At 45.5% G+C, this 27,006-nt stretch overlaps 1 protein-coding gene across 1 annotated transcript in view; it reads right to left on the reverse strand.

Annotated features, from left to right (window-relative positions):
* Window positions 1-4,661: 4,661 nt before the first annotated feature.
* The window catches only part of ITGA11 (integrin subunit alpha 11), a gene marked incomplete at its 5' end in the record, with an annotated part of 55,202 nt that continues 32,857 nt past the window's right edge, over window positions 4,662-27,006 (reverse strand). Inside the window, 14 exons of the mRNA XM_083871376.1 lie at window positions 4,662-6,772; window positions 7,043-7,156; window positions 7,667-7,762; window positions 8,975-9,085; window positions 10,022-10,108; window positions 11,263-11,376; window positions 11,484-11,568; window positions 13,944-14,033; window positions 15,313-15,389; window positions 17,534-17,632; window positions 19,797-19,998; window positions 23,022-23,107; window positions 23,722-23,832; window positions 25,157-25,299. Of these exons, the coding sequence (XP_083727502.1) occupies window positions 6,701-6,772; window positions 7,043-7,156; window positions 7,667-7,762; window positions 8,975-9,085; window positions 10,022-10,108; window positions 11,263-11,376; window positions 11,484-11,568; window positions 13,944-14,033; window positions 15,313-15,389; window positions 17,534-17,632; window positions 19,797-19,998; window positions 23,022-23,107; window positions 23,722-23,832; window positions 25,157-25,299 (1,487 nt within the window). The 3' untranslated portion in view covers window positions 4,662-6,700. The remainder of the gene's footprint in view (window positions 6,773-7,042; window positions 7,157-7,666; window positions 7,763-8,974; window positions 9,086-10,021; window positions 10,109-11,262; window positions 11,377-11,483; window positions 11,569-13,943; window positions 14,034-15,312; window positions 15,390-17,533; window positions 17,633-19,796; window positions 19,999-23,021; window positions 23,108-23,721; window positions 23,833-25,156; window positions 25,300-27,006) is intronic.

Genomic DNA, 27,006 nt, shown 5'->3' on the forward strand with positions numbered 1-27,006 from the left:
GAGCACTGTGTGTTGTGTCCTTGGAGGGAAAAATTTTAGGATTGGGTTTAGGATCAGGTTTAGGATTGGGTTTAGGTTCTCCAGAGGAGCTGTGACTTCCACATCCCTGGAATTGTCCTAAAGCCAGGTTAGAGTAGCCTGGGATAGATGAAGGTGTCATTTTCCTGAGGAAAAAATTTCCAAAGCACCAATAAAAAATCCTGGCAGGTGATTCCAGTGCTGAGCACTGGGTGTTGTGTCCTTGGAGGGAAAAAATTTAGGATTGGGTTTAGGTTCTCCAGAGGAGCTGTGACTTCCACATCCCTGGAATTGTCCTAAAACCAGGTTGGAGCAGCCTGGGATAGTGAAAGGTGTCATTTTCCTGAGGAAAAGATTCCAAAGGAGCAATAAAAAATCCTGGCAGGTGATTTTGGTGCTGAGCACTGGGTGTTGTGTCCTTGGAGGGAAAAACTTTAGGATTGGGTTTAGGTTCTCCAGAGGAGCTGTGGCTTCCACATCCCTGGAATTGTCCTAAGGACAGGTTGGAGCAGTCTGGGATAGTTGAAGGTGTCATTTTCCTGAGAAAAAAGATTTCAAAGCAGCAATAAAAATCCTGGCAGGTGATTCCAGGGCTCAGCACTGGGTGTTGTGTCCTTGGAGGGAAAAGCTTTGGGATCATGTTTAGGATTGGGTTTAGGTTCTCCAGAGGAGCTGTGGCTTCCACATCCCTGGAATTGTCCTAAAGCCAGGTTGGAGCAGCCTGGGGTAGTTGAAGGTGTCATTTTCCTGAGGAAAAGATTCCAAAACAGCAATAAAAAATCCTGGCAGGGGATACCAGGGCTGAGCATTGGGTGTTGTGTCCTCCTTGAAGGGAAAAACTTTAGGATCGCATTTAGGATCATGTTTAGGATTGGGTTTAGGTTCTCCAGAGGAGCTGTGGCTTCCACATCTCTGGAATTGTCCTAAAATCAGGTTAGAGTAGCCTGGGATAGATGAAGGTGTCATTTTCCTGAGGAAAAGATTCCAAAGCAGCAATAAAAAATCCTGGCAGGTGATTCCAGGGCTGAGCACTGGGTGTTGTGTCCTTGGAGAGAAAAGCTTTAGGATCGGGTTTAGGATTGGGTTTAGGTTCTCCTGAGGAGCTGTGGCTTCCACATCCCTGGAATTGTCCCAAGGACAGGTTGGAGCAGCCTGGGGTAGTGAAAGGTGTCATTTTCCTGAGGAAAAGATTCCAAAGCAGCAATAAAAAATCCTGGCAGGTGATTCCAGGGCTGAGCACTGGGTGTTGTGTCCTTGGAGGGAAAAACTTTAGGATCACATTTAGGATCAGGTTTAGGATCAGGTTCTCCAGAGGAGCTGTGACTTCCACATCCCTGGAATTGTCCTAAAGCCAGGTTGGAGCAGCCTGGAAGAGTGGAAGGTGTCATTTTCCTGAGGAAAAAATTTCCAAAGCACCAATAAAAAATCCTGGCAGGTGATTCCAGTGCTGAGCACTGTGTGTTGTGTCCTTGGAGGGAAAAATTTTAGGATTGGGTTTAGGTTCTCCAGAGGAGCTGTGACTTCCACATCCCTGGAATTGTCCTAAAACCAGGTTGGAGCAGCCTGCGATAGTGAAAGGTGTCATTTTCCTGAGGAAAAGATTCCAAAGGAGCAATAAAAAATCCTGGCAGGTGATTTTGGTGCTGAGCATTAGGTGTTGTGTCCTTGGAGGGAAAAGCTTTAGGATCAGGTTCAGGATCAGGTTTAGGATTGGGTTTAGGTTCTCCAGAGGAGCTGTGGCTTCCACATCCCTGGAATTGTCCCAAGGACAGGTTGGATCAGCCTGGAATAGTGAAAGGTGTAATTTTCCTGAGGAAAAGATTCCAAATCAACAATAAAAATTCCTGGCAGGTGATTCCCAAACACTTCCAAGAGGGGGAAGCCTTTGCTGTGGAAAAGCTGCTCCTGCCTGTGGTGTTTTCCCAAGGAATTCCTGCTCTCATGGAATGCTGTCCTGCCACCTCCATGTCACCAAAAGCTCTTGGCAAAGGACAGGGAATACCTTTGGAATGTTGGGATCTTCTCCACGATTCTGGAATTAAAAGCTGTGAGGTTGCCCTTGCTCTCTCTGTGTGTTATTGAAAGCTCCTGATCCAATTCCTTGGGATGTCCAGGTGCTGTTTTCCCTGGAAAAACACGGAGTGAGGTCTGGGAAGAGCCGGGGTTGGGATGTTGTTGATGGAGAGGGATCAGTGCAGGGAGAGGTGGAAATAAATAATATTAAACCCGGCCTAGAAATAAACCCGGAGCTGAGCCAGGCCTGGGAATCCCAATCCCGAGGGATGGAGCCACCCAAAGGTCCTGGAAATTTGGGATTCTCAATTATTTCTTGGGAATATTGTGGGAAGGAGAGCAGGAAATGGGGCAGGTGCATCCTGAGCTCCACAGAAAGGTGGGAATTGTGGCCTGGAGTGTTCCCAGGTGTGGAAATTTATATATATATAAAATATATAAATTTTAAATATATATATATATATACACATCAGTGTATGCTTATATATCTAAATATATCAATGTATTTATATATATACATGTACCAATGTATTTATATATATAAATATTTCAATATATTTACATATATACATATATCAATGTATTTTTATGTATATAAATACTTCAATCTATTTATATATATAAATATATATTTATATATGATGTATCAGTGTATTTGTATATATAAAGATATATCAATGTATATATATAAAATAAATTTACTATTATATTTATAGTAGTAATTTCTATATTTAGTATTAGTATTATTAATTCTATAATATAGTATTAATAGTATAATACTATATTATAGTATTTCTATATTTATAGAAAATTTACAGAATTTATATAGATTATCAATAGATATATAAATAATATATATATTTATGTATATGTATATACATATATAGATATATTTTATATATACACATTTTTTATATATATAAAATATATATACACATATTTATATATATACATTATATATATATACACACACATATATATAAATGTAAAATCTAAAAATAAAAATATATAAATGTATATACACATACAGTGTATGTGTAGATGTATGTAAATACGTAGAGGTAAACTCACCAAGAAAAAAAAAAAATATATATATATATAGGTCTGTGTGCACATATATTTAAAATAGCCACAATTATATATATATATAGTTATTATAGGGAATTGTATAGAAAATTATTTAATAAATATATACCTGTATGGATTTATACACAAGTATACATGCACGTGGATTTGTCTAGGTCTATATACAGACACTGTATACATTATATATAAATTATATATATAAATTATATATAAATAGATATATATAAGATATATATGAGATGCGTATTTTTACATATAGATATAATCTATATAGAGATAGCCATAAGTAAAAAATATGCAAGATACATTTATACTTATATATACATGTATATATAATATATACATATATATTATATACACATATACATTATATACGTATATATGTATGTATATGTATGTATATGTATGTATATAAAAGAAAGTACTATTTTACATGTATATAAAAATATATTTATAAATATATATAAATATATAAATATAAAATATGAATATATGAATATATGAATATATATATATATATATATGTAAATTTTGTCTATTTATATTTAGATATATTTTTTTTATTTATTGAAAAAATCCTGAAGGACCCTCCCCATTCCTGGCTGGTCTCAGGCTCCTTCCCTCTTTGTGCTGGGATCCGAATCCCAGGAATTTGAGAGGGAATGAAGGAAGGATCCTGTGGGATCCAAATCCCAGGAATTTGAGGGAAATGAGGGAAGGATCCAGTGGGATCCAAATCTCAGGAATTTGAGAGGGAATGAAGGAAGGATCCTGTGGGGTCCAAATCCCAGGAATTTGAGGGAAATGAGGGAAGGATCCTGTGGGATCCAAATCCCAGGAATTTGAGAGGAATGCGGGAAGGATCCTGTGGGGTCCAAATCCCAGGAATTTGAGAGGAATGCGGGAAGGATCCTGTGGGATCCAAATCCCAGGAATGTGGGAGGAATGCGGGAAGGATCCTGTGGGATCCAAATCCCAGGAATTTGAGAGGAATGAGGGAAGGATCCAGTGGGATCCAAATCCCAGGAATTTGAGAGGAATGAGGGAAGGATCCAGTGGGATCCAAATCCCAGGAATTTGAGAGGAATGAGGGAAGGATCCTGTGGGATCCATTGGGACTGAACTCAAGGATCCTCCTTGGACAGGAATCCCAGATTTGGGCTCTCCGGGGTATCCCTGAACCCCAGCTGGACCCCCAAACTCCCAATCCATCAAAAACCAGGAAATGCACAATTCCCACTCCAGTGGAGGATGGAAAATCTGATTTGGGAGGGTTTTATCCCATTTTATACCAAATTTGGGTCTCCCAAAAGCTTCACTCGACTCATCCCACCCAAGTGCATCCCTGGGAAAACCTCACATCCCACGGAAATAAACAACGAAAAAATTCCAGGATCCAGGATCCCTCCTCATACCCACGGAAAAAAAAAAAAAAAAAAGAGAACAGACAGCAGGAATTTTTAAAATATCATATCTTTTAATCCTTAAAAAAAAAAAAACCCACCAGGAGCGATATTTTCCCGCACCTGATCCCGCGACATCCGCTCCCATCTTCTCCATAAAATTAATATTAGCATAAATAATTCCGCTATGCCGAGGGGAGGAAATAAAATCTTCCCGCCCTAAAAAAATTCCATGATTTCCATGGCACCAGCTATTTACAGATATAATACAAAATTGGGCATCCCCCCAAAGTGCTCTGCTGGGACGAAAACTCATCAAACTGCTTTTTTTAAAAAAAAATTAATTGTTTAAAAATTGATTTTAAAAAAATTCATTTAAAATTATTTTTAAAATTGCTTCTTCTTCTTTTTTTTTTTTTTTTTTTTTTTTTTTCAGGATTTAAATTTTTTAATTTTTTTTTTTTTCTCCCTCCTTTCCTTCCTCTTTTGAGAAGAATTATGTACAGCTGGACGCCGGAGATATATTTTTTTTTTTTTGGCATTTAAGGTGCTTGAAAATCACGAGGTTTTTTTCGTTCAGTGCATTCAGACTAATTAACGCCTCCGTTTAATTACTCCGCTTGACGAAGGCAGTTTGAGAGCCGTGGCCAGCAGAGCTTGGGATTTTGCTCCACCACGGGAAGGAGCAATCCGTGGGGTGGATTTTTTTGGGGGATTTTATTATTATTTTAAGGAGTTTTCCAGCCCCACATCGGGGACCCCTCAGGTCGGTGTCCCCTCGTCCCCACCGCGGTGAAATCCCGGTTGGAAGCACCTCTGAGGAGATTTTTTTGGGAATTTTTGGTTGGTTTTGAGGTGCTTTTAATGGAATCCCAGTTGGAAGCACCTCTGAGGAGATTTTTTTGGGAATTTTTGGTTGGTTTTGAGGTGCTTTTAACGGAATCCCAGTTGGAAGCACCTCCAAAAATTTTTTGGAGACTTTTTGGTTGGTTTGAGGGTTTTTTTATGGAATCCCAGTTGGAAGCACCTCCAAAAATTTTTTTTGCGACTTTTTGGTTGGTTTGAGGGTTTGTTAATGGAATCCCAGTTGGAAGCACCTCGGAAGAGAATTTTGGTAATTTTTAGTTGGTTTGAGGTGTTTTTTGTGGAATCCCAGTTGGAAGCACCTCCAAAATTTTTTTTTGCGACTTTTTGGTTGATTTGAGGGTTTTTTTTAACGGAATCCCAGTTGGAAGCACCTCCAAAAATTTTTTGGAGACTTTTTGGTTGGTTTGAGGGTTTTTTTATGGAATCCCAGTTGGAAGCACCTCGGAAGAGAATTTTGGTAATTTTTAGTTGATTTTGAGGTGTTTTTTTATGGAATCCCAGTTGGAAGCACCTCCAAAAAAATTTTGGGGGAATTTTTAGTTGGTTTGAGGTGTTTTTTATGGAATCCCAGTTGGAAACACCTCTGAGGAGATTTTTTGGGAATTTTTCGTTGGTTTGAGGTGCTTTTTATGGAATCCCAGTTGGAAGCACCTCTGAAGATATTTTTTGGGAATTTTTGGTTGGTTTGAGGGGTTTTTTTAATGGAATCCCAGTTGGAAGCACCTTCAAAAAATTTTTAGGGAATTTTTGGTTGGTTTGAGGGATTTTTTTATGGAATCCCAGTTGGAAGCACCTCCAGAATTTTTTTTTTTAATTTTTTGGTTGGTTTGAGGGTTTTTTAATGGAATCCCAGTTGGAAGCACCTCTGAAGATATTTTTAGGGAATTTTTGGTTGGTTTGAGGGGTTTTTTTTATGGAATCCCAGTTGGAAGCACCTCCAAAAAATTTTGGGGGACTTTTTGGTTGGTTTGAGGGTTTGTTAATGGAATCCCAGTTGGAAGCACCTTCAAAAATTTTTTTGGGGACTTTTTGGTTGATTTGAGGGATTTTTTTATGGAATCCCAGTTGGAAGCACCTCCGTGAAGATTTTTTTTGGCATTTTCCATGAGTTTGAGGGGATTTTTCATGAAGTTCCAGCTTGGAAGCTCCTCCGAGTAGATTTTTTGGGGAATTTTCCGTTGGTTTGAGGGTTTTTTTTTTTATGGCTTTTAAGCGCTGTCCCTCATCGTGCTGCAAAGCCAAGCTCAGCCCCCAAATCCCTCGGGATCCCGGGAATCTCTGGAGCTGGGAAGGGGCTCCTGGCCCCGGCAGAGTCACTCCATCCCTTGGGAATTCTGCTCCCGCTCCGCCGCTCGCCGCCGGCTCCCGCTCTTGAAGAACCCGAGCTGTGGGGAGGGAAGAGAAACAAAATCCCAACGTTATCCCAAGAAATCTTCACGGGATATCACCGGGAATTTGATCCTGGATAGAATTCATGTGAAAATGGGAGATTTTGGAGGAGATTTTTGAGGATTTTTGGTGGCGTTGAGGAGCTTGTGGAGCGCTGGACGTGGATCTAGAGGAGCCATCAAAAAATCCATCGAAAAATCCATCCAAGATCCATCCAAAAATCCATCCAAAATTCCCCCAAAACGTGCGGCCTGAGGGCTGCTCACCTTCCAGAGCGCCAGGACGAGCAGGGCCAGGAGCAGGAGACCCCCCAAGGTGCTCCCGAGGATGATCCAGATGGGAATTTGCCATTCCTCGGGCTTGGAGATCTCAAAGGTGATCTGGAGGAGAGAAAACACTGCGGATTCCAGGTGGCAGAAAGGGGATGGTGGGAAATGCTGAGCACTCCATCCTTTGGGAATTCTGCACTGAGGATTTGGCTCAGTTTTCCCTGCGGAATCTGGAGATTCCAGGATCAGAGCTCGGCTCTGGTCACGGCTTTTTTATGATGGGATTTTATGATTGGCTCGCAGTGGGATGTGGCTGGAGAGGCTGGAATCCAATCCTAAACTGGGCTGGAATCTCATCCTAAACCAGGTTGGAATTCCATCCTAAACTCTGCTGAAATCCCATCCTAAACTGCAACAGAATCCCATCCTAAACTGCTGGAATTCCATCGTAAATGGGGCTGGAATCCCATCCTAAACTGGGACAGAATCCCATCATAAAAAACTGCACCGAGCTTTTCCAGGCCTGGGTCACTCCAGCCCTTCTTCCATCCATAGGGATTTTCCTCAATGGGATCAAGGCAAGGATCCCAAAATTCTGTCTCCCCCCATCCCGGGGCTCACCTGGCGGCTGGGATCCTCTTCCCGGAACACGAAGGGGCTGCGGAAGCGCCGCTGGAGCGCGGCGATGGTGCTGAGCTTCAGTGCCTTGAACTTCAGCTGTACGGAGAGGGCCGGGGTGAGCTTCCCACGTGGAAAATGGGACCCCATTCCCAATGGGATCCATCCCATTCCAAATGGGATCCACCCCATTCCCAATAGGATCATCCCCATTCCCAATAGGGTCCGTCCCATTCCAAATGGGATCCATCCCTGTTTCCAATGGGATCTGTCCCATCCCCAATGGAATCTGTCCCATTCCCAGTTGGATCATCCCCATTCCCAATGGGATCCACCCCCAACCCCAATGGGATCCGTCCCATTCCCACTGGAATCTGTCCCCATTCCCAATGGGATCCGTCCCATGCCCAATGGGATCTGTCCCATGCCCAATGGGATCCACCCCCATCTCCAATGGGATCTGTCCATTCCCAATGGGGTCCATCCCATTCCAAATGGGATCCATCCCATTTCTGATGGGATTCATCCCATTCCCAGTGGGATCTGTCCATTCCCAGTGGGATCCATTCCCATTCCAAAGAGATCCACCCCATTCCCAATTGGATCCATCCCATTCCCAGTGGGATCCACCCCATCCCCGGTGGGATCTGCCCATTCCCAGTGGGATCCACCCCATTCCCAACTGGATCTACCCCATTCTCAATGGGATCCATCCTATTCCCAATGGAATCTGTCCCATTCCCAGTGGGATCCACCCCATTCCCAATAGGATCATCCCCATTCCCAATTGGATCCATCCCCATTCCCAATTGGATCCATCCCATTCCCAATGGGATCTGTCCCATTTCCGAAGGGCTCCATCCCATCCCTAATGGGATCCACCCTATTCCCAATGGGATCCACCCCATTCCCAATGGAATCTGTCCCATTCCCAATGGGATCTGTCCCATTCCCAATGGAATCTGTCCCATTCCCAGTTGGATCCACCCCATTCCCAATAGGATCATCCCCATTCTCAATGGGATCCATCTCCATTCCTAATGGGATCCGTCCCATTCCCACTGGGATCCACCCCATTCCCAATGGGAAAAAGGTTTTAAATGAATGAAATTTGCATTAATTAATTAGTTATGGAATGAAATAATCCATAATGGACACACAATCCAATAGGACGGGTGGCTTTGGGAACACAATTCACCCCACACACGCCTGGGCTTCCCTGGGGAAGGGAAAAACCCCACATTTTTTGGGGTGTGAAGGTTCTTTTGGGGGATTTTTCCCCGAAATCCGCATTTCCCGGGGGGCACTCACTGCTTTCAGAGATTTCATCCACAGGTTCCCGCGCAGGTGCAGGTTCAGCTCCTCGTTGGGGGCCAAGGTCACCTCGCAGTCGATGGAAACCACGTCGGAGTTGCTGTGGTTCTGCAAAGGGAAATGTGGGATGGCGGCTGGAAAAGGAGGGAAAATCCCGCTGGGATTCACCCCCGGCACGCACCGAGGGAGGGAGAATCCCACGTGTCCGTCCTCGTCCTCCTGTGTGCCCAAATCCCAAAATTTTTTACATTTTCTCCCCCTTTTTAACCCAAAACTTCCCCAATTTTGCTGGGGTTTTGTGCTGTTCTTTCCCATCAAGTTTTCTCTTGGAAAAAAGAAATTATCCTGATCTTTGTGAGCTGGAGAATCCCATCGGTCCATGTAAATCCCAAATATTAATGGGTTTTATTTGCAGTGGCTGAGAGGAAAAATAAAATAAAATAAAATAAAATAAAATAAAATATAAATAAAATAAAATAAAATAAAATAAAATAAAATATAAATAAAATAAAATATAAAATAAAGTAAAATAAAGTAAAATAAAGTAAAATAAAGTAAAATAAAATAAAATATAAAATAAAGTAAAATAAAATAAAATAAAAGTAAAATAAAATTAAAATTTTTAAAATGTATAAAAATAAAAATAATTTTAAAAGGAATAAATAAAAATAAAAAATAAAATAAATTTTTAAAAATATATTAAAATAAAATAATTAAAATTTAAAAATAATAAAAAAATTAATAAATAAAATATAATATAATAATATACATAATATAAAAATTAAAATAAATAATATAAAAATATAATATAAAAATTAAAATAAATAATATAAAAATATAATATAAAAATTAAAATTAAAATACTAAAATTTTAATAAAAATAAAAATAAGAATAAAAATAAATAAAACTACCAAAGAGCTTAAAAACCTCCTAAAAATTCCAGCCTCCATGTGCCCCTCCCATATCCCTGGGCCACCCCAATTCCAGGTTTTCCCCAGTTTTGGGCTCTCCTGGAGCCAGGCTCAGCCCCGTGGGGCGAGTACCAGGTGTGGGGTGCGGGTCAGGTCCTCCTCGGCCGGGGCTCTCCTGTAGTCAGTGCTGTTCCCCCAGATGGTGCAGGTCGTGTTCTCCTGCGGGAGGAGCCGATGGAATTCCAGCATGGACACAGGGATGGTGGGGGTGACCTCCCTGTGCTCCCATCCCGATAGAATTGGGGATCCCCCGCACACCCCAGGATTTGATGGAGTTTGGGTGAAGTTTGGCTCACTGTGGGATGGGGCTGGATGGGCTGGAATCCCATCCTAAAGCAGGCTGCAATCCCATCGTAAATATGGCAGGAATCCCATCCAAAACTGGGCTGGCATCCCACCCTAAACTACAACAGAATCCCATCCTAAACTGCTGGAATTCCATTATAAATGGGGCTGGAGTCCCATCCTAAACTGGGCTGAAATTCCATCCTAAACTGAGGTGGAATCCTGTCCAAAACTGCGACAGAATCTCATAAAAAAACTGGGATGGAATCCCATCCTAAACTCTGCTGGAATCTCATCCTAAACTGGGCTGAAATCCCATTCTAAATCGGGACAGAATTCCATCCAAAACTGGGGTGGAATCCTACCCTAAGGTCTGCTGGAATCCCATCCTAAACTCTGCTGGAATCCCATCCTAAACTGGGCTGAAATCCCATTCTAAACTGGAACAGAATCCCATTGTAACTGGGCTGGAATCCCATGCTAAATCGGGCTGAAATCCCATCCCAAACCGAGATCCCATCCCAAACCAGAATCCCATCCCAAACCAGGATCTCATCCCAAACCAGGATCCCATCCCAAAGTGGAATCCCATCCCAAACCGGAATCCCATCCAAAACTGGAATCCCATCCCACACCAGGATCCCATCCCAAACCAGAACCCCATTTCAAACCAGATTCCTGTCCCAAACCAGAATCCCATCCCACACCAGGATCCCATCCTAAACCAGAAACTCATCCCAAACCAGGATCCCATCCCAAACCGGAATCCCATCCCAAGCAATAATCCCATCCCAAACCATAATCCTATCCCAAACCAGGATCCCATCCCAAACCAGGATCCCATCCCAAACCAGGATCCCATCCCAAACCAGAATCCCATCCCAAGCAATAATCCCATCCCAAACTGGATTCCTGTCCCAGACCGGAATCCCATCCCAAACCAGAATCCCATCCCAAACTGGATTCCTGTCCCAGACCGGAATCCCATCCCAAACCAGAATCCCATCCCAAACGGGATCCCGTCCCACCTGATCCGCCCGGAACCCCGTGGGCAGCAGGAGCCGGTTTCCCGCCCTCGTGGCCACGGGCACGGTGATCTTTAGGGTCACCCCTTGCACCGGGAAGAATCCCAGGTTCTGCAGCTGCCAGGGAAGAGCACGGGGAGGTTTTGGGATCGTGGGACGGCGATCCCAAATCCCAGGGCCGATCCCAAATCCTGGGAAAGCCCCGGGATGCGATTCCTGCTCACCGTGAAGGTGCAGTGGAAGGGGGGCCCGATGGATCCATCCAGGGAATTGTTGGATCTGATCTCGAAATAGTCCAGGCTCGACGTCCTGTGGGACAAAGGGGTTTGTAGGGATCTTTGTAGGATTTTTCCCCTTCTTTGTAGGATTTCCCCTTTCTTTGCAATAATTGCCCATTTCTTTGCAGGATTTTCTCTATTTTTGCAATACTTTCCCCTTTCTTTTTGAGATTTTCCCTATTTTTGCTATATTTCCCCCTCTCTTTGCAGGATTTTCCTTTTCTCTGTAGGATTTTCCCTTTATTTGCAGGATTGTCCCCTTTCTTTGCAGGATTGTCCCCTTCTTTGTAGTATTTTTCCTTTTTTTTGCTATTTTTTTCTCTTTCTTTTCCAGATTTCCCCTTTTTTTTGTAGGATTTTCCTTTTTTTTTTCTACTGGATTTCCCCTTTTTTGCTATATTTTCCCTTTCTTTGCAGGATTTTCCCTTTCTTTACAGGATTTTCCCTTTCTTTGCAGGATTTTCACCTTTCTTTACAGGATTTTCACCTTTCTTTGCAGGAATTCCTCTTTCTTTGTGGGTTTTCCCCTTTCTTTGCAATATCTTCCCCTTTATTTGTAGGATTTTTCCTTTCTTTGCAATAAATATTTCCCCTTTTCTTTGTTGTATTTTCCCATTTCTTTTTAGGATTTCTCCTTTCTTTGTAGGATTTTCCCTTTTTTTGCTATATTTTCTACTTTTTTTAAATTTTATTTTAGGATTTCTCCTTTCTTTGTAGGATTTTCCCTTTTTTTGCTATATTTTCTACTTTTTTTAAATTTTATTTTAGGATTTCTCCTTTCTTTGTAGGATTTTCCCTTTTTTTGCTATATTTTCTACTTTTTTTTTTGTTTTATTTTAGGATTTTCTCCTTTCTTTGTAGGATTTTCTTGCCTCTTTAATAAACCAGAGCCATCCCAGTCCCTGGCTGAGGTCTGGGTGTCACAGGAGGTAAATCAATCCCAGTTTTGCAGCTGGAGAGGCGGGAAAAGATCCAGGAATATCCTGTGGGAACCCAAACCCTTTAAAATCCCCTCCAAAAAAAAATCCCAAATTCGATCTTTTTTTGTGGGTTTTTTTTTCCCCACCAATTTTTCCCTTCACTCCGAACCGGAGAATCCCCTCACTCCCCATAAATCCTAAATATTAAAATAATTTCATTTACAGCGTCTGAGTAATAATAATAATAAAAAAAAATAAAATATAAAAAAATGACCGAAGGGCTGAAAAAAAAAAAAAATCCCCTTAAAAATTCCAGCAAACAGCGCCAGGGAATGTGCTTTGGGATCTCTGATTTTCCCATCAGCAGTTTCCTAAATGATCTTTGTCTCATCCCAGACTTTAATTCCCGATAATTCCGCGCTGGAGTTTCCCTGGGATGGATTTGTGGGATGGCCCCGGGCCCGGCTGTGGGAGCACCTGTTATGGCCATTGGTACCTCCAAAAATTCCCTTTTTTTTTCCTCATAAAAAGTCACCCTCGCAGCTCTTTAATAAAATTTATGTTTTTAAACATAAGCAGAGTCCAGCTCGGTGATTTTATGAAAAATTCTCTCCTGGATTTTATAGCTCCTGGTTTTTCAATAAATCTACCCCACCCGAAAATTTAAATAAAAATAATAGCTAAAAAATTTAAATTGAAATAAAATGAAATTTAAATAAAGCTGAAATTTAAATAAAATTTAAATAAAACTAAATTTAAATAAAACTAAATTTAAATAAAATGAAATTTAAAGAAAATGAAATTTAAATAATGTGAAATTTAAATAATGTGAAATTTAAAGAAAATGAAATTTAAATAAAATGAAATTTAAATACAGTGAAATTTAAATAAAGCAAAATTTAAATAAAACAAAATTTAAAGAAAATTAAGTTTCAATAAAATAAAATTTAAAGAAAATGAAATTTAAAGAAAAAGAAATTTCAATAAAATGAAATTTAAAGAAAATGAAATTTAAAGAAAATAAAATTTAAAGAAAATGAAATTTAAATACAGTGAAATTTAAATACAGTGAAAATTAAATACAGTGAAAATTAAAGAAAATAAAATTTAAATAAAATGAAATTTAAAGAAAATAAAATCTAAAGAAAATGAAATTTAAATACAGTGAAATTTAAATAAAATTAAATTTAAAGAAAATGAAATTTAAAGAAAATGGAATTTAAAGAAAACGAAATTTAAAGAAAATGAAATTTAAATAAAGCAAAATTTAAATAAAATTAAATTTAAAACAAAATTTAAAGAAAACTAAATTTAAAGAAAACTAAATTTAAAGAAAAAAAATTTAAATAAAACGAAATTTAAATAAAAAACCAAATTTAAATAAAACTAAAAACTAAAACCTCAATGCAGGTTGAATTTCCCAAGGGATTTTCCCAACTCCGTGACCTCCCAGGAATTAAATCCCATTAAAAAAACCTCCCCTCACCTGGTGAAAAGCAGGTCGGCCTCGTATTTGAGCTGGAAATTGAGATGGGCGACGTTGTCCTCCTTGGTGCTCTCCTTCTCCTCGCTGTCACTGCAACAAAATTATTGCCAATTTTATTTTTATATTTTTCAGGAATGCTGAATTTTTTTTTTTTTTTTTTTTTTTTTTTTGGTTGATTTTTGGTCAAAGTGGGGTTTATTCAAGGATTTTTTTATGAATAAAATGATTTTAGAGGGAAGTGTTACAATCCCCCACCCCAGCAGCTTGAAGGGGTGTGAGGGGAATCCTCAGATTTAAGAATTTGGGGGGTTTAAAACAATTTAATTAATTTGTGTTGTTAATTTAGTCAAATAATTTATTACGAATTTATGAAATATTAAATTGGGGTGGTTTTTTTTGCTTTCTTTATAGGATTTTCCTTTTTTTTTTTTTTTCAGGATTTTCCCTTTCTTTATAGGATTTTCCCTTTTTTGCAGGATTTTCCCTTTCCTTGTAAGATTTTCCCCTTTCTTTATAGGATTTTCCATTTCTTTATAGGATTTTCCCCTTTATTTGCAGGATTTTCCCTTTCCTTATAGGATTTTCCCCTTTCTTTATAGTATTTTCCATTTCTTTATAGGATTTTCCCTTTTCTTTATAGGATTTTCCCCTTTCTTTGTAGGATTTTCCCTTTCCTTATAGGATTTTCCATTTCTTTATAGGATTTTCCCCTCTCTTTATAGGATTTTCCCCTTTCATTATAGTATTTTCCATTTCCTTATAGGATTTTCCCTTTTCTTTATAGGATTTTCCCCTCTCTTTATAGGATTTTCCCCTTTATTTGCAGGATTTTCCCTTTCTTTATAGGATTTTCCCCTTTATTTGCAGGATTTTCCCTTTTTTTATAGGATTTCTCCTTTCTTTGCAAGACTTCCCACATTTCTCTGTGCCAAATCTCTACCTGTGCAGGATCAAGGATTAAGGAGAACTTTGCAAAATTATTATTTTTGAGACTTTTTTTTTCCCAGAAAAATATTTTTAGTGGGAATGTGGATGAGAAACCATCAGTGGCTGGAGATCCAGCAGAGCCCAGGCCCGGAAAAATCACGGATTGGGAATCCCCAGATAAATAAAAAACAGCCAGGTTTGGGATCACCCACAGCAACTGGGTGTCCGTGGGGTTATTCCATGGAAAACCTTTGGCTCTGGAGGAAGAAATCCCAAGAAAAGCTGGAGAGAAACTCCTGGATCCTGGGAATTATCCAAGCTTGGACAAACTGGGATCGGGGAAAAGGGATGGGACTGGATGGGGGTTGTTTGTTTGTTTTTTTTTCCCAGCCCAAACCATTCCATGTTTTTGTGATTCCAGAGGGGAGGAATGATCCCAGACCTGCTGGCCACCATGAGGACCTCCACGCTCTGCAGGAACACCGACTTGCTGAACTCGAAATCCAGGCGGAAAGCGACCTGCGGAGAGGGGGAAAAACATTGGGAAAAACATCCCAGGGAATAAAATCCCCAGAGCTGAGCAGGAGACACAATTCTCGATCCCATCAGGACCTGGAAGAGCCTTGTCAGGATTTGCAGGAATTCTCTCAGCCAACGTTAAATTTTTCCAAAAGTTTGGAGGCAAATTCTGTCCCCTGGAGGAGCTGGGTTGGATTCTGGGGCTCTCTGGGCAGGATCCCAACCACCCCAGCTTCTCTAAGGTGCCTCTCAAACCCCAAAAGGGAAGAACGCAAAAGTTTATCTTTAAAATCCTGTTCTCAGCCCCTGCAATGGGAACAATGAGTGGATTTGCAGGAATTCTTTCATCCCCTCTGATGGAAATAATGAGTGGATTTTGTGGCAATTCTCTCATCCCCTGAGATGGGAACAACAAGTGGATTTGCAGGAATTCTCCCACTCCCTGAGATGGGAACAAGTGGATTTGCAGGAATTCTCTTATCTGATGGGAACAACAGGTGGATTTGCAGGAATTCTCTCATCCCCTGAGATGGGAACAACAAATGGATTTGCAGAAATTCTCCCACTCCTTGAAATGGGAACAAGGAGTGGATTTGTGGGAATTCTCTCATCCCCTGAGATGGGAACAACAAATGGATTTGAGGAATTCTCCCATCCCCTGAGATGGGAACAATGAGTAGATTTGGAGGAATTCTCTCCCATCCCCTGAGATGGGAACAACAAATGGATTTGAGGAATTCTCCCATCCCCTGAGATGGGAACAAGGAGTGGATTTGGAGGAATTCTCTCATCCCCTGTGATGGGAACAACAAGTGGATTTGCAGGAATTCTCTCATCCCCTGAGATGGGAACAACAAATGGATTTGAGGAATTCTCCCATCCCCTGAGATGGGAACAACGAGTGGATTTGCAGGAATTCTCTTGTCCCCTGAGATGGGAACAAGGAGTGGATTTTGCAGGAATTCTCTCATCCCCTGAGATGGGAACAAGGAGTGGATTTGTGGGAATTCTCTCATCCCCTGAGATGGGAACAACAAATGGATTTTGCAGGAATTCTCTCTCAGCCCCTGAGATGGGAACAACAGGTGGATTTGCAGGAATTCTCTCATCCCCCGAGATGGGAACAACAAATGGATTTGCAGGAATTCTCTCATCCCCCGAGATGGGAACAACAAATGGATTTGCAGGAATTCTCTCATCCCCTGAGATGGGAAAAATCCTTTGGAAGCAGATCCCTCCGGAGCCCCGGGATCGGCGGGGAGGGAAGAGGAGGCAGCTGCACAGAGCCAACCCCAATAAAACGGGATAAAAACTGATGAATGTCACATCTGCCGTGACCTCAAACCGTCTGGGCCGGCACAGCTGACTGGAATATTTAAGCTCCGGAGCCAAAATTCCATCTCCAGCCCGTCTTTGTTTTGGCAGGAGCGGCGCTACCTGACGGCCCCCGGCCGCATTCCCGACCCCGTAGGTCATGGACAGCCGGCTCCTGGTGCAGCCACAGGCATCCCACCGGGAATTTTGGGGAGCCTTAAAGCCAAGCCTGGTGCCTGAGGCTCATCCATCATAATCAAGGAAAGGTTTCGGATGGATACGGGAGCCGGGGAGGTTTTATCTCTCCAGATCCTGCTTGTGCTGGTCCCTTTTCCCACAGGTGGGATTCCTGAGTGGATCTCCTCATTATTATTTTCCCCAATTTAATGTATCCCAAGGGTTTATGGTTTATAAAAATGACAAACTGGATTTGGGCTCATCCCAAATACTGGGAACACCAGTTTGGAGGATGCACCACCCAGGGGGGCTTGAATTGGCTCTGAGCAGGATCCAGAGGAACCTCAGGGCAAGGAAAACCTCTCAGGCAGGGAAGGAGCCTCATCCTGCAGGGAATGAGCTCAGGGAATTTCCTATCCGTGGCCTGAAGCCAACATTAATTTTTTCCCAAGGATTGGAGGCACATTCTGTCCCCTGGCAGAGCTGGGTTGGATTCTGGGGCTCTCCTGAGCAGGATCCCAACCATCCCACCTTCCCTAAGGTGCTTTTCAAACCCCAAAAGGGAAGAACCCAAAAGTTTACATTAAAATCCCGTTCAGATGTGACAGATGTGACCCTGGGGACAACACAGCTGCAGTTTGGGGACGTCCTACCTTGGCCTTGGCCCGGAAGAAGGGGTAGCTGACGTTGCACACCCTCCTGGTGGGGTGCCGCTCGTCACTGGCGCAGTCGATGTTGATGTCGGTGTCGTCCTGAAATGGGACACGGAATGTCCGGGACACCGGGAGCGACCCCGGGAGCCGGATCTTTGGGAAATGGGAACAGCTGAGGGGCTCAACATGGGCCTTGGCTTTGGGGAAACAACCAACCAACCAATGGAGTACCAATGGTCAACCAACCAATGGCCAACCAATGACCAACCGATCAACAATCAGCAATGACCAACCAACCAATGGTCAACCAATCAATGACCATCCAATGACCAATCAATTGACAATCAGCCAATGACCAACTAAGCAATGGTCAACCAATGACCAACCAACCAATGGCCAACCAACAGCCAACCAATGACCAATGAACCAAAGGCCAATTAGGGAAACAACAGCCAACCAATGACCAACCAATGACCAGCCAATGGCCAACCAATCGACAATCAACCAATGATCAACAAACCAAAAACCAACCAACCAATGAGCAGCCAGCCAATGACCAACCAACTGACAATCAACAAACAAAACCCAACCAACAAAAAAACAACAAACCAATGACCAACCAACCAACCAATGACCAACCAGTGGCCAAAACCCAACCAATGACCAACCAACCAACGGCCAACAAATGAATGAATGAAGGTTGCAACCAACCACAAACCAACCACCAACCACCAATCAAAACCCAATCAGAGGACCATGCAACCAGCCATTGGTCATCCAGCCTGCCCTGCTCGCTGCAGCTGGGAATCCTTCCCATGCATTCACTGATGTTCCTGGAAAGGGGCATCTCTAGGAAGGAATTCCCAGTTTTCTGATTGAAATCATCTTTAGGAATTTCATTACCACTGGTGAGGGAATTTAACATTCCTGGCATTCCTGATTTTTCTGGGATGAGGAATCGTTGGGAAGCACTGAGAGACAACGGGAGGTGTTATCCTGCATGGCCACCAGGAATTCCCTCCTCTCAACACCCACATTCCTGCGGCTGGGACACCTTCCACCTCCCCAGCCAGGCTGGAAAAGCTCCTGCCCATTGCTGAGATTGGGATGGGATGGGATCCAGAAGATGGGATGGATCCTGGGATGGGATCCAGGGGATGGGACAGGACACCAACCCTGCTCTGTGTCCTCCACAACCCTCCCAGAAGTTCTTGTAAGCACCTTTTAAGCTGGTGTCCATCCTCAGCACGAGAGGATGAGCCATTCCAGCTTTTATCCCACGAGGGGTCAGTTCGAGCTGCTGCCGTTGGAAAAGTCCCACTTGGAGCTGGAATATCCCAGCACCAGCCACCAGCAACAGCCTGGAGCTTCCTCTCACTCATCTCCTGATATTATGGACTTTTTGGGGCCATTTTTATTTATAAGACACAGATTTCCATCCTCTTTGGATGGTCTTTTATAGGGAGGGACAGCCCGTTATCCATGACTCCTCCACGACCAGTTGCAAATATTCCCTACAACCAGACCTTCCCGGTGCTTTCTGCTCCCCACCATCCCGGGGATTTTCCTTGCTCTCCCCTCAACTTGGCTTGGAATAATCTCCCAAAAATGCCTTTTTCTCATTTTGCGGGCAGCCAGCCCCACAATTTTCCCTTGGCACGGCTGGGAGAAAAAACAAAAGGGGACGGGATCTGCGGGCAGGGATGAAGTCATGGGGGGGATGAGGGAAGGCTCAGCAGCATCAGCACATTCCCAAACCTCGCTGGGAGCAGGGAGGAGCCCCGCCAAGATGGAGTGAGTGAAATGTTTTGGGACACTCTGGGACACTCGGGGACACTCTGGGACACTCTGGGACACTCCAGGGAAAGCCATGGAGAGGTGGCATCGCTCAGTTCAACGCTGAGCTGTGGCCACATTCCCATGATCAGCTCCTGCTTTTCCAGGAGTTATTTCTCAGCTGCAAAAAAACCCCTCGTTCCTGACGGGAACTTGGCCATGCACACGCACGGGGAGTATTTTTAAACAACTGCAGGAGCAAAATAGAGGGAAATAATTTCCTCCGTGTCTGACCTTCACCCAGGCTCTTAAAACTCAAAACCTTTTTGTGTTTCCAAAATAAAGAGCTGGAAGCGCTTAGAAACGGAGCCCATAAACAGCTCTGATTTATGAGGGACGGAGACAAATTTGGGCTCAGCTTTTAGCCCGCAGCTTTCCCATCCGGCTGGGATTAGCAGCACCTCTGGAAAAGCCTGGGAGAGCTCACCTTGGGGATCAGGCTGGCCAGCTGGAGGTTCCTGGAGAAGGAGATGTTGAGGACGGTGCTGTAGGCGTTCTCCCCGCGGTTCTCCAGCGTCGCCTCCACGGCCACCCTCCTCCTGCCGCTCTCGATGACGAAGACGGAGGCGTCGAAGGAGAGGCTGAAGGCCGAGCAGTCGCCTCTCCTCAGAGCCCTCCGGCAGAATTCCCTGCAGGAAAGGGAATTTCCAGGATTTTATGACCAGGCAGGAATTCCAGTTCTCCCTCTGTCCCCGCTGTGTTGAAAGAGGGATTACAGATTCCATAATTTTGGGATTTTTGGCCAGTGGTGTGATGCTTTCCTGAATATTTTCAGGAATGTTCAGGACAGCTGGGATGGAAGGAGAAAATGGATCCTGAGCCAACAGCAAAGGTGGCTCCAAGCCCCAATGTCCAGCCTGGCCCTGGGCATTCCAGGGATCCAGGGGCAGCCACAGCTTCTCTGGGAATTCCATCCCAGCTCCTCACCACCCTCACACCCAGGAATTCCTTCCCAATATCCATCTAAATCTCCACTCTGAAGCCATTCCCTGTGTCCTGTCCCTCTGCCCCTTGTCCCCAGTCCCTCTCCAGCTCTGCTGGAGCCCCTTTAGGCTCTGAGGATTCCCTGGATCCTTCCCTTCTCCAGGTGAACATTCCCAGCTGTCCCAGCCTGGCTCCAGAGGGGCTCCAGCCCTTGGAGCAGCTCCTGTGGATTCAGGGATAACCTTTAATAGCTCTTTAACCACGGAGCTGCAGCGTGGAACATTTTTTTTTTTTTCCATGAGTCAATCCCGTAATTGGCAGGTGGGTAATGCCAGCCTTGCAGTCATTCCCTGCTATTTCCTGATTCCTATCCCTGGGACTCATCACCGCGACACCAAACAGGAGCTGGTTTGTGGATTCCCCGAAAAACCACGGATTCCTTCCAGGCAGGGAGCAGGGAGAAGCCAAAAAGCACCTCAAGGAGGGCTGGGATGAGCCTTGTGGGGGTGTTGGGGTCCAAATCCCCCATTCACACAGGCCCAGGGGTGCCCAAAAATGTGAGGACTCAAATAAAAATCCTCCAAAAAAATCAAGGTGCGTAAATCCACCCAGACATGAGGTAGAAATGCAAGTTTGGCTTTAAATAAATAAAGGATTTTTTTAAAGGATTAAATAAACGGAGGATTTTTAAAGGATGAAATAAAGAAAGGATTTTTAAGTGCCTTGAAACTTAAAACTCGTGTCAGTAAGTAGGAAAGAGGAAGAAAGAGACCCAGTGCCTGGTTCATGGTTCAGTCAAGCTGTTTTTCACAAAGTTAGTTAAATTCCAGTCATAACAAAAAATAACGTGGCCTTGCTAGAAATTCCTAGATAGGAACAGAGAGTGCTGTAAACATAGAAATTGTGTAAGAATTTACAAAAATTAATGTATATCATTTTTTAGCTTAGGATGGGTCCAATGCTTTTTGTAGAGAGTTTAAGCCTGATTGGTTAAAATCAGAATAGAATGGAATGAGTGTATTAGGAAAATATTAGGGGATAGGGAATGGGGAATGGGGAATGGGGAATGGGGAATGGGAATGGTGAATAGGGAATGGGGAATGGGGAATGGGGAGTGGGGAGTGGGAATGGGGAGTGGGGAATGGGGAATAGGGAATGGGAATGGGAATGGGGAATGGGGAATAGGGAATGGGGAATGGGGAATGGGGAATAGGGGATAGGGAATGGGGAATGGGGAATGGGGAATGGGGAATGGGGAATGGGGAAAGGGGAATGGGGAATGGGGAATGGGGAATGGGGAATGGGGAATGGGGAATAGGGAATGGGGAATAGGGGATAGGGAATGGGGAATGGGGAATAGGGGATAGGGAATGGGGAATGGGGAATGGGGAATGGGGAATGGGGAATGGGGAATGGGGAAAGGGGAATGGGGAAAAGGGGAAAGGGAATAGGGAATAGGGAATAGGAAATGGGGAATGGGGAATGGGGGATAGGGAATGGGGAATAGGGGATAGGGAATGGGGAATGGGGAATGGGGAATGGGGAATGGGAATGGTGAATAGGGAATGGGGAATGGGGAATGGGGAGTGGGGAGTGGGAATGGGGAGTGGGGAATGGGGAATAGGGAATGGGAATGGGAATGGGGAATGGGGAATAGGGAATGGGGAATGGGGAATGGGGAATAGGGGATAGGGAATGGGGAATGGGGAATGGGGAATGGGGAATGGGGAATGGGGAAAGGGGAATGGGGAATGGGGAATGGGGAATGGGGAATGGGGAATGGGGAATAGGGAATGGGGAATAGGGGATAGGGAATGGGGAATGGGGAATAGGGGATAGGGAATGGGGAATGGGGAATGGGGAATGGGGAATGGGGAATGGGGAATGGGGAAAGGGGAATGGGGAAAAGGGGAAAGGGAATAGGGAATAGGGAATAGGAAATGGGGAATGGGGAATGGGGGATAGGGAATGGGGAATAGGGGATAGGGAATGGGGAATGGGGAATGGGGAATGGGGAATGGGGGATAGGGAATGGGGAATGGGGAATGGGGAATGGGGAATGGGGAATAGGGGATAGGGAATGGGGAATGGGGAATGGGGAATGGGGAATGGGGAATGGGGGATAGGGAGTGGGGAATGGGGAATGGGGAATGGGGAATGGGGAATAGGGGATAGGGAATGGGGAATGGGGAATGGGGAATGGGGAATGGGGAATGGGGGATAGGGAGTGGGGAATGGGGAATGGGGAATGGGGAATGGGGAATAGGGGATAGGGAATGGGGAATGGGGAATGGGGAATGGGGAATGGGGAATGGGGAATGGGGAATAGAGGATAGGAAATAGAGAACAGGGAATAGGGAATGGAGAACAGGGAATAGAGAACAGGGAATAGGGAATAGAGAACAAAGAGCAGGGAATAGGGGATAGGGAATAGGGAATGGAGAACAGGGAATAGAGAACAAAGAACAGGGAATATGTGCTGTTGCTGCTCTTGCCTTTACTGCTGCTGATAAGGTGCTATCACTTCCACTTGGGAATTTTGCATTTAATGATACAATAAAGGATTTTTTTTTTACAACTCCACAGCTTTTAGTCTTTGCTGAAGACGCACCAAAATTTCAGCTGGGTGAAGGAGCAGCAGTGTCAGAATTTACAGATCAGGGCTGGATTTTGGAGCCTCCCCGGGTTGGTGACACTCTTGGGGGACACTCTGGGTCCCCTTACTCACATGGCACTGGGGATGTCACTTCTGGCATCCAGCACCAGGTCGGGGACACAGTGCTCGTCCTCATTGCAGCCGTTCCAGAAAGGGACCTGGGGGGACAAGGACAGCAGCTTGGGGAGGAGTCATCTGCCCTGGGGACTGGGGAGGTGGCACCTGGGGAGGTGACACTTGGGGAGGTGACACTTGGGGAGGCGGCACTTGGGAGGTGACACTTGGGACGTGGCATCTAGGAGATAGAACTTTGGGAGGTGGCACCTAAGATGTGACACTTGAGACATGGCACTTTGGGAAGTGGCATCTGGGAGGTGGCACTTTGGGAGGTGGCACTTTGAGAGGTGACACCCTGGGAGGCAACACCCTGGGAGGTGGCATCTGGGAGGTGACACTTTAAGAGGTGACACTTTGGGAGGTGACACTTTAGGAGGAGACAGTTTGGAAGGTGAAACTTTGGGTGGTGGCCCCTGGGAGGTGACAGTTCAGGAGGTGACACAAGGGAGGTGACACTTTGGGAGGTGACACTCTGGGAGGTGTCACAAGGGAGGTGTCACCAGGGAGGTGACAGCAGGGAGATGACACTTTGGGAGGTGACACCAGGAAGGTGACACTTTGGGAGGTGACACTTTGGGAGGTGTCACCAGAGAGGTGGCACTTTGGCAGGTGTCACCAGGGAGGTGACACCAGGGGGGTGGCAGCTGGTACCTACAGAGACCCTGAGCGAGGTGGGCCACCCGTCGTCCAGCATGGGGCCGTGCTGGGGCTGCTCCAGCTCGTAGTCGATGGAGAACGTCACCGGCTTCACGTAATCCGCCGTGTCCTGGGCACAGGGACAGCGCTGGGACCAGCCCAGGGCTGCCCGGGGTGGGGCAACACCTCGGGGTGTCCCTCAAAGGTCACAAACCTGTCCTGCAGCCCCGCCCCAGAGCTGGGATGTAACCAAAACCAGATCCCATACTCCAAAACCAGATCCCATTCCCCAAGGTTGTTCCAAAACCAGATCCTGTGCACCAAGGTTGTTCCAAAACCAGATCCCATTCCCCAAAGTTCCTCCAAAAACAAATCCCATGCTCCAAGGTTGCTCCAAAACCAGACCCCATTCTCCAAGGTCATCCAAAAACCAAATCTCATTCTCCAAGGTTCCTCCAAAAACAAATCCCATTCTTCAAGATTGCCCCAAAAACCAGATCCCATTCTCCAAGGTTCCTCCAAAAACAAATCCCATGCTTCAAGGTTCCTCCAAAAACCCAGTCCCATGCTCCAATGTTTTCCAAAAAACAGATCCCATTCTCCAAGGTTGCTCCAACTCCATCCAATCTGGCTTTGGACATTCCAGGGATGGAACAGCCACAGCTCCTCTGGGAATTCCATCCCAGCCAGGAATTCCTTCCCAACATCCCACCTGATCCTGCCCTCTGGAATCCCCTGGGGCTCCTCCCGTGCCGTGCCCAGGGGTGCAGAGGGATCCTCTGAAGGGAGATCTTTTTTTTGGGCTAAATCACGAGCTCCAGCTCCAGCCTCAGATTTCCCAAAAGTTCACGGCAGTTCAGGCCGGGGCTTGGGGCTGGGCCAGTCTGGCAGCTCGAGGCCTGCCTGGCTTCCATGAGATTCCTCTCCTCATTCCCGGGGAATGTTTGGGCTTGGCCAGGTTTGTGCATCAGCTGTTCCCTGTGATCCACCAGGGATCCACCAGCTCTGCACCCCGGGGTGGGATCCTGGTGGCCCAGAGAGGGGACACCACCCCCAGAGAGGGGACACCACCCCCAGAGAGGGGACACCACCCCCAGAGAGGGGGATTGGCACAGGGATGCTCCATTCCTGATGCCAAAAAAATCATCATTCCCAGTTTTGGAGCAGGAAAAGCAGCGTGACCCTGGGACGAGGAGGATGAGGAGCACGTGGGAGCTGCGGTGATGTCACAGCTTGGGGACCCAGCAGCTGCCACGTGCTGGCAGCTCCATCCTCCCTGACCACATCAAATGGGCCGGGAGAGGATCCAGCAGGACAAAAATCCAGCGGGACAAAAATCCAGCGGGATGGATCCAGCAGGACAAAAATCCAGCAGGACAAAATCCAGCGGGGTGAGGCTCATCCCCACCACGGGAAAGCCACCAAAGGTTGGATGAAGAGAACTTTCCACTCACCAGGACGTGGAAGGGGAGGGTGTGGCAGAGCTCCTGCCCTCCCTGCAGCTCCAGCCCCCTCGGTGTCACCCTGTCCCCACCCTCGTCCAGGTGCGCCCGGGGCGAGTAGCGGCGCTCGTCGATGGTCGTGTTGTACCTGAGCCCTGCAAGGACAAGCCCAGCTCAGCTTTGACCCCAAACCTTGGGCAAAGAGTGGCCCCGAGGCCTGTTCCCTGCTGGGGGAAATCCCAGATGGTTCTGGGAAACGCTTCCCCCCTTTCTCTAAATGAGGGGATTTAGAAATGGATTATTCCAAGATGCTGTGTAAAATCTGTGCAGGGGTGGAATTATCTGCAAATGTTATTATCTACCTCAAGTGTTCATGTGCTGCTCTGGAGATGATTTTTGGAATTATTAGCACATCCCTCACCTGGATGATTTTTGGAATTATTTGCCCCATAAACATTCCCATGCTGCTCTGGAGGAATTGGAGCGAACTCCTCACCTGGATGATTTTTGGAATTATTTGCACACCCCTCACCTGGATGATTTTTGGAATTATGTGCACACCCCTCACCTGGATGATTTTTGGAATTGTTTGCACACCTCTCACCTGGATGATTTTTGGAATTGTTTGCACACCTCTCACCTGGATGATTTTTGGAGATCCTTTGCCTCCTGCACTGCTGTTGGAAAGAAACTGGAGATTCCCAACCAAGCCGGGATTTCAGGGAACCACAGAGAATCTCGGAATGGTTTGGGTTGGGAGAGACCTTCAATCTCATCCCATTCCAGCCCCTGCCATGGGCAGGGACACCTGGATCGTAATCCCAGGGTGCTCCAAGCCTCATCCAGCCTGGCCTTGGACACTTCTAGGGATCCAGGGACAGCCACAGCTTCTCTGGGAATTCCATCCCAGCCCCTCACCACCCTCACAGGGAACAATCCCTTCCCAATATCCCACCTCCCTCTCTTTCAGCTTAAAACCATTCCCTGTGTCCTCTCCCTCCACGATTTGTCCCCAGTCCCTCTCCAGCTCTCCTGGAGCCCCTTTAGGCCCTGCCAAGGGCTCTGAGGATTCCCTGGATTCCTCTCTTTTCCTGGCTGGACACCCTCAGCTCTCCCAGCCTGGCTCCAGAGCAGAGGGGCTCATCCAGGGGGTGACTCTTCCACGTGGAAACAAAGATAAAAATCAAAATAAACAAGGAAATCCCGCTCTGATTTTATCCCACAGGAACAGCAGCAGGGAGGAAAAAAAGCAGCTGGGATGTGACAGCACAAAACAAACCCCTGGCTCTGGGCGATGGGAGTTTTTCCTTTGGCTTTGGATCCTGATTTTCCTTGGACAGCGTTTGCAGGGGCTGAGCCGCCATCCCTCCCCTGCTCCGCCGGCTCCCGGGAACGCGCCGGGGTCGCTCGGGGTCACGGCACCGTCCCAGGGTTTAGCAGCAGAGCTGGCAGATCCCGCAGCTCCACAGATTCCCTGGGATGTTGTGGAAAAGGCACATCTGGCGGGCAGATGTGTCCCGGTGCCGCGGCGGGAGGGACGGCTGAGCCTTGCGGAGCGCCGGCCGGGCACGTCCTCTCCTGTCCCACTGGGGCGACGTTCCCATCACAGGGAACACGGAATGGCAAATCCCAGGAGAGCCCAGCCCAGGGAACAGGTGATGGGCAAGGTGGGATTTATCCTGAGGGCGTTTCCTTTGGCAGAACCACCACCAGAACCAGGAGAATCGGCCACGAGAGGGACAAACACGACCCAAAAGTGGCTGATGGACACCTCGGAGCTCTTGGACGGTTCCCATCCCAAAAGTTGGGTTTTCTATGGGGCTGCAGACCTGGAGCAAGGCGGGGATGGGGATTGATTGTGT

The sequence above is a fragment of the Zosterops lateralis genome (genome assembly GCF_965231275.1).
Source record: "Zosterops lateralis genome assembly, chromosome: 13".
Taxonomy (NCBI): domain Eukaryota; kingdom Metazoa; phylum Chordata; class Aves; order Passeriformes; family Zosteropidae; genus Zosterops; species Zosterops lateralis.